The following is a 12727-nucleotide window of genomic DNA, read 5'->3' on the forward strand; positions in this document are numbered from 1 at the left end:
TCAACATTGTCTTGCTTGTGTGAGAAGATTACCAATAAGGTCACTAAATGGAGCATGTCTTCTAGGAGGAAAAAAGTCAATTTTATTATAACAGATTTTCCAATCCAAGATCATCAGAATAAGTAATGATTTTAAAGGTGTTATAACCCCAGGATACCTGGGTGGCTCAGTCAATTGAGCATCCAGGTCAGCTCAAGTCATGATCTCAGGGTCCTGGGATCAAGCCCTATGCTGGGCTCCATGCTGTGCTTGGGGTCTATTTGAGATTTTTTTCTCTCTCCCTGTGCCCCTCCCCCTGCTCATGTTCTTTCTCTCTCTCACTCAAAATAAATAAATAAATAAATAAATCACTTTCCCTGAAGAAAGGCAAACAGAAAACACTTTTTTACATTACATAATAAAAATTCAACCTATACAAGCTTTTCACATTATTCATTTGGTGATTCTTCATGCTATGAAAAAAAAAAAAAAGATTTGTGTAGTAATTCAACTTTAGGTTTCCTCATATTTTCAAATATTTCATTCTTTCTCTTTATTATTTGATAGCTCAAAAGAAGGGTCACAACATATAAGAGAGATACAGTTTTAATTTTGCTACTGATTTTTTCAAGGAGGTGCCATTGCCCAGGGTATTTCTAAGATAGAATTCAAAAAGCAGAGAGGTTTCTCTGGCTTACAGTGACTGGAAAGATTGAAAATTTGCTCATAACAGTGATAACTTGAGACTCCCATATACTTCTAAGCATGTTCTGGAGTTTCCATTTGGTCTATAGTAAAATCTAATTTTTTCAGAAGCTACAAAGCAGCTGGATGTGATGATAATGTTCCATGTTGCCAGCACTTGAGAAAACAACTGTGATGTTACACAAATCTATATGAAACTGATATATAGAGAATGGCAGCCATATAAATATAGAGCACTTTGAATCTGATACTGTAAATACATGAAAAGCAAATGATCATGTGGCTGTGACTGTCAGAGATAGCATCAGAGACAAAATATTGAGTTAACAGGAAAGTGAGCATGTTATACTGTTCAAATAAATTGATCAAGGAAATGACCTTCTTAAATAAAAAGTTAACCAGAGTATGTGGGATTGGCAGATCAGTGAAGAGATAGTATGAGGATGTGATCCGCAGTGTTAGGCTCAAGATTTCCGGAAAAAAGAGAATACAGATAACTAGAAACAAGACAAAAAAGAAAAGCTGCCACACTGGATAACTGGTCCACCCCAGGAGGATAAATTCCTTCTCTCTGGTCTGATTTATCCTGAACATGCCAGATGAATTCTTCTGTTGGAGAAAATAAAAATAGATTGACTAATTATACATGAGTAAATCATACACAGTTAAGATTCCATCAGTGTGTGTCATGTTTTCTAATTGCTGTCACCTTTCACAACTGATCTAATTTCCAATTTGAAAGAATCCTCTAATTTCTATCTATCTTACAATCATCTATTATCTGTCAATCACCTTTCTAGTTTTTAAGGGGGCACAGACAATGTACCAAGCTGAACAACAGAGAAATAATTGCTTTCAAATTTTAGATAGTACCTTGTGGTATTTACAAGATGTGGAACACAGGAATTAATTAAGCAACCAAAACTATAAGGGCATTATATCTGACGAATGATAAAAGTAATAACAGAAAAATATTGAAAGCTGTGAGAGTAAACCAAGTCTCAAATAGGTGAAGAAACTTTCTAGTTAATAATAAAAAGCAGTTCACTTTTGTTAAGTGAATACTGTGTATCGAACATCGTGCTAAATAATTTATAGGTATTTCTTAAATGTTTTTACTTAAGCATAGTTGACATGCACTGTTACCTTAGTTTGAGGTGCACAACATAGGTATTAATCCATTTTTCTACCCAGCTTTTCTATGAGAAAGTACTATATATATTTATCTTACAAAAGAAAATACTGAGGCAGAGAGAGATTAATTTGATCAATAAATCTGATCCTAGAGTTTATGTTCATGACTATTGATTTAGCTGATAAATGATGGAGTCAGGATCTGTCTACAGAGCTCACTTTATTGGAAAATATGAATTTGTATAAACACTATAAAATAAGATCTTTTCTCATAGTAGATTATATTGGTCAGTGTGCATTCAGCTTTCAAATACTTGATCAACAGTATTTTTGGAATACAGAAAATGATAGTTTTACTAATTCCATGGCTTTTCCCTTCAAAAAAGTATAGTGAAAAACAGTATATCATAGTAGAAAAAAGAAACAATAAATGTCAAAGCCAGACACATTTGGGCTTCTCTTCACAGCTATGTGATTTTAGGTTAGCAATTAATTGTGAGTCTCTGCTCAACTTTAAAATGGTATGAGAATTCTATAATCATAATATTGATGGGCAGATTAAGTGAAACGACATATGTTAAAACAGTGTCTGAACTTTGCTGAACATTGTCATTCCCTTCTCTCCCCTTCATGTGTGTGTGTGTATGAGTGTGAAAGTCTTAACATTCTTCAGATATCCAGCGCTCCAAGGAAATATATGATATATGAAGAAAAATATTAGATTTACAGCATTATCATTCCCTGGGATTTTTTTTATTTTTTTAAGTACACATGGATCAGATTTCCTGAGAAAATGACCAATTGAATTCATGATCTTTTAGAATGGTCGAAAGAAAAGTATAAAACATCTTATAATTATTGTTCCTTAAGGAAGTGTGGAAAATATTCTCTGTTTTCTCATAGATTCTTCCAATATCACCTTGCTTAATTTGTTCAATAAATCTAGAATCCAGCAAAATCAACTTTAAAAGAAGAAGAGCAAGAGCTTAAGAGCTTGTTCTTAAAATTCCTCATGGGAGATGTTTTCATTAATAAGGGAATTCAACTCATTAATACACAAAGCACTGCAGAAGCACATACTTACTCAATCTCCAGCACAGCACAATATGAACTAAAAAATGGACTTTCTATGGTGTAATTCCTAACAGCCAACCAATTCATGAAGGCACTTGGTGAAATCCCTTTTTATTTTGGACGTTCATACATGTGGCCAAAACTATGGCTTCATATTGCTAATACCAGTCATAAATGTCAATGGCATCACGGTCACAGGTATTTATGAACAATATTGTTAGCTTATAGCTCATATATTTCCACAAAGTCTTTTGTTGGTTCATTCAAAGACATTCTCTGACATATGCAAACTGGAGATATTTTGTTCACGTTCAAAATGGAGGTTTGCTTAATTTTTCTCTATGCTGCAATCATTAAGAAAGCTTCATTTACTGCCAAGCTAGTCTGTAAAACTACAGACATGGACCCTGAAATTAGAATACTGGAAAAATAAGGGAGCTACTTCTGTATAATTGTATATGTGTGTGTGTGCTTAAACAGCAGTAGATCCTGGGTATTTGTTTAAGTAAAATCCAACGCAGTATTAATTGAATGTTAAAATTTACAAAAATAACAATTTGTTTAGATGTGTATTTTTACCAGCATTCACAGACAATGTGACTTTCTTTTTTTTTAAGATGTTTATTTATTTATTTATTTATTTATTTATTTATTTGAGAGAGAGAGAAAGACAGTGACAGATACAGCGAGAGAGCACAAGTAAGGAGGAGAGGTAGAAGCAGACCCCCACTAAGTAGGGAGCCTGATGCCGGGCACATCCCAGGACTCTGGGATCATGACTTGAGCTGAAGGCAGATGCTTAACCCACTAAGCCACCCAGATGCCCCAACAATTTGACTTTCAAAATAAAAAATATTTAGTTTTTTTTTTTTTTAAAGATTTTATTTATTTATTTGAGAGAGAGAGACAGTGAGAGAGAGCACGAGCGAGGAGAAGGTCAGAGAGCGAAGCAGACTCCCCATGGAGCTGGGAGCCTGATGCGGGACTCGATCCCGGGACTCCAGGATCACGCCCTGAGCCGAAGGCAGTCGTCCAACCAACTGAGCCACCCAGGCGTCCCCAAAATAAAAAATATTTAAAGAACAACATCTAGTAATGGAAAAGTTGCAATAATTATGTGGAATAACAGAGAATCAGTAAATATGAAAATGTTACCTTGTAGAAAACATTGAAGAGAAATAAGCTCTTGGGTAGAAAAGAAGCTTTGAAATACAACTGAGAAATACATGTCCAGGGGTGAGTGACTAATTACAGTTCTGTGGCTTTTCCTTTTTCATTGAAAGTAACAAGTATCTATGTGATCACGAATCACGTCTAATACTTATTTTGTTCAAACCTGCCTGTTCTGACATCACGTTGTACTAGTAGCTATGAGTATGCTGGGGCAGGTGCACAAAGGATGAACAAGTTCTCTTCTTGTACAATCATACAAGACCAATGTCAACTTAGAATACATTCTTTCTTTCCTCTGTTGCATTAGCAATTTCATTTTCTTATATTATAGCACTTAACAAATTGTATTGATTCTTCTCTTTACAGTTTCATGAACTCTACAAAACTATACAATTCTAGAGCTCCTTGGGGAATCTTGGGTACTTGGCTCATAGATACTCTGTAAACATTTCATCAATTCTGCTTATGCTTTGTAGCTGGAAAGTCACCTGAAATGTTAACATCTTAAAAATTAACTTGTCTTTTGAATTCTTTAGCATCAAAATATTTACAAATAAGTCACAATGTTGAATTCTAAAATTAGATATATAGTACCTAATTGTGGCAAAGGGCAACTTTTGTGGATAAAATTAGCATTATGCTACAAAAAAAAAAAAATCTGTCCCATCCTGAAAATAGGTTAACAGGCAAAGATGAAGGAAGGCATGAAAACTGCAGAGCCTAGGAGTCTGTGATGCCACAGATAAACTCCACAGAGTCACGATTTCTTTTGAGGCAAGCCACGTGTTTTTGTAAGAGACATCCGTTGCCTGCTTCAGGAGTTAATATCTAAAAACTAATTGGAAATTTTTGTGTACTGTTATGGCAGAAGGAAGAAAGTTTCTATTAAAAATTATTCTTATAAGCAGGGAGGAATAAACAGACATCAGGTATGGACATGGAGCTGTTATCTTGACTTTTTTCTACCACAGGTGACAGTAAGTCTCAATCAGCAGTTGTGATCACATTGCTCTAGATCATGCAGTGGAGACCACTGCATAGCAAATGCTACAGAATTACAAACGACTAAAAGTTAGCTCATAACAGTCATCGTGTGTATTGACAAGTGTGTGTGTGTGTATGCATATATAGCCATTCATTGCTTTGTAGATGCAGAGAAATTTTCCACAAACATAAGAAACTGTTAATAATAGTAACCGTAAAAGGAGACAATGGAAGATCAGGGTGGGAGAAGAAAAAGGGAAAAGTCTTTTACTTTGGACTCTTCTATAGAGATTAAATATTTTACTATAAGAACGTATAATTTTTACAGTGTGAAAGTAACAAATGATGTAAAAGTGTTTAAGAGAAATTATCCACTATACCTACATATCTGACCTCCAACCCTTTACACACTCAATACACACTCACATATCACCTGTAAAACTATAAATCTCCTGTACCTATGTCTCTAAAGTTTTGTCATTAGATTTTAGCTTTTCATTATAGATTTAAAATAATTTTACTGTAAATGCAGTTAAAGTAGGATCCAGTTCTTATGAATATAGCTTTTATTTAATTTATAAAGAAAGATACATTGTAATTTTACTTCAAAAGTACATTTTTTCTGATCAGTTTCCAAAAAGCTTGTTTCACATTCTTGTTCCTCAGACTATAAATGATGGGGTTCAACATAGGGCTTATAAAAGTGTAGAAAACAGCAATAACTTTAGACTGTTCCACTGACTTGTCTGTGGGAGGTCTAACATACATGCAGAACAGCGTCCCATAAAATACAGTCACTGCCACCAGATGGGACCCACAGGTGGAAAAAGCTTTGTGCCTGCCTTCAGCAGACTGCATCCTCAGGATGGCAATGAGTATGAAGATATAGGAGATGAGGATTATAAGGAGGGAGTTGGAGAGGTTAAATCCTGCTACCACAAACATGGATGTCTCCTTAATGAAAGTGTCAGAGCAGGAGAGCTGGATAAGAGGAGGGTCAGCACAGTAGAAGTGATTAATAATATTGGAGTCACAGAAGGTCAAGTGGTAGGTCCACATGGTTTCCATCAGGCCACTAAGGAACCCATAGACATATGGACCAACAATCAGACGAATACACACCCCTCTGGACATCTTGCTGCTGTAAAGCAAAGGATTACAGATGGCCATATATCTATCATAAGCCATTATGGCTAGCATGTAATATTCAGTAATAACCATGGCAATGAAGAAATAACACTGGACTAAACAAGCAGCATAGGAAATGGTCTTCTTCTCTGATAAGAAGTTCACCAACATCTTGGGAGTCACATTCGTGGAATAGCACAAATCCAAGCAAGACAAACTGGCAAGAAAGTAGTACATGGGGGTATGGAGGCGTGAATCTATCCTGATCAATACCAACATCCCAAGGTTCCCCCCCACAGTGATCAAATAGATCACCAGAAACAGCACAAAGAGGATGGGCTGAAGCTCTGGACGATCTGTTAATCCCAAGAGAACAAATTCAGTCACCAGGGTGGAATTTCCTTTGACCATTTTCTTAGCTGCCAGCAGTGTTCATTTAGACAAATAAAATAAAGAAGTAAGTGAGAAATCCATTATATATTTCTCTCTTTCTCTCATTCTCCATTCTCACACTCTCCATCATCCTCACACAAAACTAGTATCAGTGTCTGCAGTTGGAAGAGCTGAGAGTTTTAAGAAGGTCAGAGCCCTTATGAGCTGGGTGTGTAATGTGCAGACGATTCCCAAGACAACAGACCCTGTGACACAGCCTGTTCTGGAATGCGGGGTCTTATGACAAAAAAAAGTTTGTCTACAAAAGGATTAAATGGCCAGTTGTCACTTAGGCTTCATCATTGATCCTGGGAATGATGCCAGACAAAATGGTGACATGTGTTTGAAAACACTCAACAGTCAACAGTGTTTGCATATTTAGAAGCTCAACTCTTGAGACTTGCCCCCCCTACTGGCTGTATTAAAGAGCCCCAAATTATAGCAGTTTGAAGGAAATTCTCTGGAACCTGTTTTGCTGCTCTATCAATAAAATACAGAGAAATGTGGTATTCCTATGCAAGTAGACCAAAGATAAATATCCCAAATTTGAAAATAACAAAGCCCAATATAAATTATTAATGAAGGGATTTTCATTCAGAAGCACTTGTATGAACCAAGAAAGGGAGACACGGGTTTTGGGGGAAAGAGAAGTGGCCAAAACTTAGATTATGGTTTTGTTTGTTTATCCACTTTTAAATTTATCTCATAAAGCATTTAAGGGGTTTATAGCATAGTTGGCTGTGTGTACTATGGAGACAACGCAAATTGGACTCTAAACTTTTTAGTAGCATTATGTAAATAGTTCAACCTTTTACCACAGAATTACAATGCCCAGAAATTACAAATAAAAAATCAATTAGAAGAGATAGAATCAATCTTAGCACAGAGTTCAGGTGATACTAATTATAACAAAAGCATTACACTTTTAGATAAAATTATCAGTCCATTATAATATGAATTATAATTTAAAAATTAAATGATGAATTATTTTTCCAGGAGTCTGGAGAATGTATTTGGATCATGGATTCTCTGTGTTTTCCTGTGTTATTTTTTAAGTGATAGACTAAATAAGGGATCAGAACTCAAATGACTCTGGGAGCTATTTGGATAATAAGAATGAGTGACGTGGGCTGGGTCTAAAGGTGAGCAGAAGTGAACCAAAAAGGCAGCAGCCACTCAGGTTACTATACAGTGATGTGGGCTCCATGTTCCAAGAGCTTTAAGAGTTCCAAATTTAAACAGGTATCAGAATTCATTATGTAATGTGAAATTTACCACATGCAATGTTGGCAAATACTTCCATTTGTAAACCTATCCTTACCAGAACACCACAAAAGAAGCCTGTAAGACTGATCCACTGAGATGCAAATAGTAATATCATTCAATGCCAGTGTCACCCACTGTATTTCTATTCTAGTATCTGAGCTGTTCCTGAAGATGGAAGCAAGTACCCTCCAAAGTTAGCTACTTTGGCTCAATGATGTTTAGGCAGATGAGGTAGTGGGTAACAGTGCTTCTCAGAAGAGCACTGGTTGGTATCTTCATGGTAAAGGAGGCATATGAAGAGGAAATTAAGGTTATAATGGGCTCGATAATAAATATTTGAACATAGTAAATGTGTTCAGAAATCAGGATAGCATCAAAGATTGATAATGCTTAACCGGCACTTGCTGGATAACTAAGTTTCTAAAAAGGCAAGAGAAGAGAGGACTTTCAGAGGGTGTAAATACTACATACAGAGACAGGAGGCTTGCCAGAGAAATCAAAGATATTGCACATAGATGCAGAGATGGGTCTTCTATTGTGCCAAATAAAACATTTAAGAAGTGGTAAGCAGTCAAACTAAAGTCCTTATCCCAAGCCAAAAAGTATGATGACTCCTGAAATCTACACGGTAGCAAATCTTTGGGATATATATCTGAGGGGGCGTGTGGGTATATATCCACCACACCTAAATTACGGCGATGGGTTGGAACCAACATTCCCTGTTAATTTGAAGTGGAAGTAATTTGCAGGGCTTAAGTCTACAACTTTGGCCGTTGAGAAGAAAATCACTCTAATTTGAGAATCTGGATTTGTATAAATAGCAAAAGTGCTTTTCCTCACTCACCAGAAAGATGACTCTACTTGGAAAATACTCACTTTAACAGGTAGATCTTCCATTTTGATGGCATTATGAGATTCATCTAATCTTTACATCTGTATAGTCTGTATAACTATGCCCTAAATGCTAGCACCTGCTTGGCCATCATATTACATTTAACAACTAATAAAGACAATAAAAACATAAAGGAGAGGGGTGCCTGGGTGGCTCAGTGGGTTAACCTTCTGCCTTCAGCTCCAGTTATGATCTCAGGGTCCTGGGATTGAGCCCAGCATAAGGTTCTCTGCTCAGTGGGGAGCCTGCTTCCCCGCCTCTCTCTCTGCCTGCCTCTCTGCCTCCTTATGATCTCTCTCTCTGTGTCAAATAAATAAATAAAATCTTTAAATATATATATAAAGGGGAGATGGAATTTAGCTTGTCTGCTTCAATTCCCCTTAAGTAGTTTAGCAACCATGTTCTACAATTTAGGAAGAAAAGACTACCTTCTGATTACAGTACTTTATTCTACACATACACACTTCTGGTTTACAAAGCAATGAGGCTATTTTATTTTACCTTTAGAAAAATGCTACAACTCATATAGAGCAAGAACAGTTACAAATGAGGTCCCACAAATCTTAAATTTGCTGGCACCTGGATTTTTAGATTAGTATTTTCAAAACTATATGCAGCAGAATAACTGGATATCAGGCAACAAAATAGGTCTATGGTGAAATTAAGTTGAAAAATGCTGAGAGAAATAAGTCAAGCAGAGAGAGTCAATTATCATATGGTTTCACTTACTTGTGGAGCATAAGAAATAACATGGAGGACATACGGAGATGGAGAGGAGAAATAGTTGGGGTGAATCAGAGAGGGAGACAAACCACGAGAGACTATGGACTCTGAGCAACAAACTGAGGGTTTTGGAGGGGAGAGGGGTGGAGGGATGGGCAAGCCAGGTGACAGGTATTAAGGAGGGCATGTATTGCATGGAGCACTGGGTATGACACATTAACAATGAATCTTGGAACACTGAAAAATATAAAATTACAAAAAAAAAAAGACATACTTTATAGGAAATGACCTGGAACAGAATGAAAGATGCAAAGAGAGGAAAAACTATACTTTATTTTTCATAAGAAGATTAAGTATTTAAAGAAAAATTATTCTATCTGAATGACTGGATGAATTAATATGCTCACAATCAAACCAACCAACTAAGAAATGTTAGTGGTGCTTTGATTTTTAATAAATTGACTCTTAATTTTAAAAAAATGCTGAGTTTTGCAAAAGAAAAGGAAAATGGGTTTCTGGACTGCAGGGAATCTCAGATCTCAGAGCCTTTTATATGCCCACAATGCATTGTGAAGCTTCGGAGGGTGGGCAAGAACGTTCAGCCTTTCCCAAGCTTACTAGTTCAAAGAGCCTGAAGCATCTCTAGTGTTCTCTTAGAATCCCTAATTCCACACTGAGTACCAGAGATTGCTAGAACCCTTGCACCTCAGCAGCAAAACAAAATACAGGGATGTAAGACCTATTTTGCACTATTTGGAAAACACCTTCCTTCAGTGGTGCCCCTGGTACACTATTAAAGCACTTTTGAATTTATCATTGACTCATGGTCTCAAAAAAAAAAAAAAAAAAAAAAAAAAACCACAACTGTTTGAAGGACTACTGAGCATGGAAGAGGAACCCTGTAAATCTTGGGAATATTTGGGAGAAATGGGAAGGAATAGAAGCAAGCAGAAAAACATCTAAGCGCTCCCAGGGCAATAGAATGCAATGTGACAACAGAGCTCTGTATATCAAACACAGGTGAGCACAGGACATTTCTAATGCCAAATGCATTTTCTCTACAGCAGGACCCTAAGCATGAGCACCTATTTGCACATCATATCATATCAAACAAATTAACAATGGTTGCTTCTTGTTTACAATAAATAATATAATAATTTACATATATATGGATATAAAATAAGTTCCAAATATTTTAAATACTCTCATATATTTGCACATATTTTAAATTTTTGTGTTGAAACTACTACATGTTCTTTGAAAATCATGTTTCCCTCTCTTTTTATAACCCTATCTTGCCATCCATGACTCTAATTTCCAAAACCAATCTGAGTTTCTTGCCTGATCAAATTTTATAAAGACCAGAAGGATCTGAGAACATGAATTTCCAAACCAATCTGAGTTTCTTGCCTGATCAAATTTTATAAAGACCAGAAGGATCTGAGAACATGATTCTCAATATCTCAAAAAAAAAAAAAAAAAAAAAGACATTTGAGATCTGAAATGCGTATTTGACAAATACTGTTGGCAAATTTAAATCTCTTTGGTAGATCTCAATGGTAAATTCAAATTTGCTGCATTAGAACTAAAGCCTTTTTTCCAATAGAAATAAGTACCTGAGTGATTTTGGGATACGTGATAGAAATTCAACTGAATGTTATTTCTATTTCTATAAGCAAAATTTTGTAGAGCTTGCACTTCTAGTGGGAACTGCCTTAGATATCTTCCTATTTAAGTTTATTGGACCCTGCATGCCCCGTAGTTGGAAAAATGGTTCATTTATTTGATAATTATTCAAGGGGTAGCAAAATCTATCCTCCACGACTCTGATTTTTTAACTCTTATTTCAATGTAGAGGGCCAAGTAATTCATACTGAATTATTGGAGAGATCGCTCATGCATATTTTGCTGCCTGTATGAGAAATATCACCCAGAAAAATAATTAAATTTCAGTGAAGAAGGGAACCAGACATCCTACTAAACAGTGTCTCCTTACGACATCGGCATCCAACTGGAAACTTCTGGGTAATTAGAAGTCAATGTAAGTAGCAATGATTTTTTTTTTTAAATCTGTTTCCTTTATTTAAAAAAAATGTAATGAAAATAAAACTCAGCATAAGGTTTCACTGCCTCAATAATGTCAATTTGCTTTTCTCTGGATTGGAATGCTCATAGATAAACAAGATAATGGACTACACAGATTTTTTTCATGCCGATGAAGCTGATTCACAAGGATGTTGATATGCATACGTATTTTTATTACATAAAAATGCAAGAAAACAAAACATTACTTTGTAATTTAGTAGGGATTATTGAGCAAAAAAATCATGTCGTACGTGGTAAATTGGTAAACGTGATGAATATAGGATGAAAAAGTGGAGCTCCAAGAATTTCCTATTTTCCCACTTAAAATCAAAGTGCAAAGCTCATTTCTGTAAGTTATCACCGGTTCCTGACACCCTGCATGTTGAAATGTTCATTTGGGGAAAAGTTTGCCCTCTTCAGGGTCCAGTTAAAATGCACATGTCCGAGGGAGCAGGATAAGGTTGAGTGCCCGTTATACTTAGGAACTATTCCATGTGCATAAAGTCACCATTTTGTTGTTTTATAAGGTGGATTGAGTGTGAGACTAGGAGATAACTGAAGCCAAGGAAAGGACCACAGACAAGAGAAATAAGGATCATTGAAGTATAGGGTCAGTAATCCAGCATACAGACAACCTCAATGGGTCATATAGATAGATAAATGTTCAGGAATATCTGGAAAAATAGTAATATTTTCAGGTCGGAAATGAAGAAACAGGCAAACAAGTCAGTTAGTTGGTGGAGCCGTCAATCATCTTGTGTGAATATTAATTTCCCAGAAGGAGCATCTTCCTTGTCTCCTCCACCATAATGAACCCCAGCATCTTCCTCTCTCAGTTTCCATTCCAAAGTCTCACAAATTTAAGAGCAAGGTACATTACCTGATTACAATGAATGAACCTAAATTTTGGATCTGTTACACAGGATGGCTTCATACCAACGAATACTATCAGTAAAAACTCATTTGAGTCTTCATTTAGAAAACATTTTTTTTTACCTCAAGAAATTAAAAATAGAGCTTCTCTATGACCCTGCCATTGCACTACTGGGTATTTACCCCAAAGATACAGATGTAGTGAAAAGAAGGGCCATCTGTACCCCAATGTTTATAGCAGCAATGGCCACGGTTGCCAAACTGTGGAAAGAACCAAGA

General features: G+C 36.0%; 1 protein-coding gene across 1 annotated transcript; it reads right to left on the reverse strand.

Moving 5' to 3' along the window:
- Positions 1 to 5649: 5649 nt before the first annotated feature.
- Positions 5650 to 6600, reverse strand: LOC122914455 (olfactory receptor 1030). Its single transcript, XM_044261068.1, has one exon. The coding sequence runs from the start codon at positions 6586 to 6588 to the stop codon at positions 5650 to 5652; it is 939 nt and encodes a 312-aa protein (XP_044117003.1). The 5' UTR covers positions 6589 to 6600.
- Between the last annotated feature and the right edge of the window lie 6127 nt (positions 6601 to 12727).

Source organism: Neovison vison, chromosome 7, assembly GCF_020171115.1.
Source record: "Neovison vison isolate M4711 chromosome 7, ASM_NN_V1, whole genome shotgun sequence".
Lineage (NCBI taxonomy): Eukaryota > Metazoa > Chordata > Mammalia > Carnivora > Mustelidae > Neogale > Neogale vison.

Bases quoted from the DNA above. Each gene is read 5' to 3' on its own strand.
- LOC122914455 (XM_044261068.1), bottom strand. From the start codon at position 6,588: ATGGTCAAAGGAAATTCCACCCTGGTGACTGAATTTGTTCTCTTGGGA.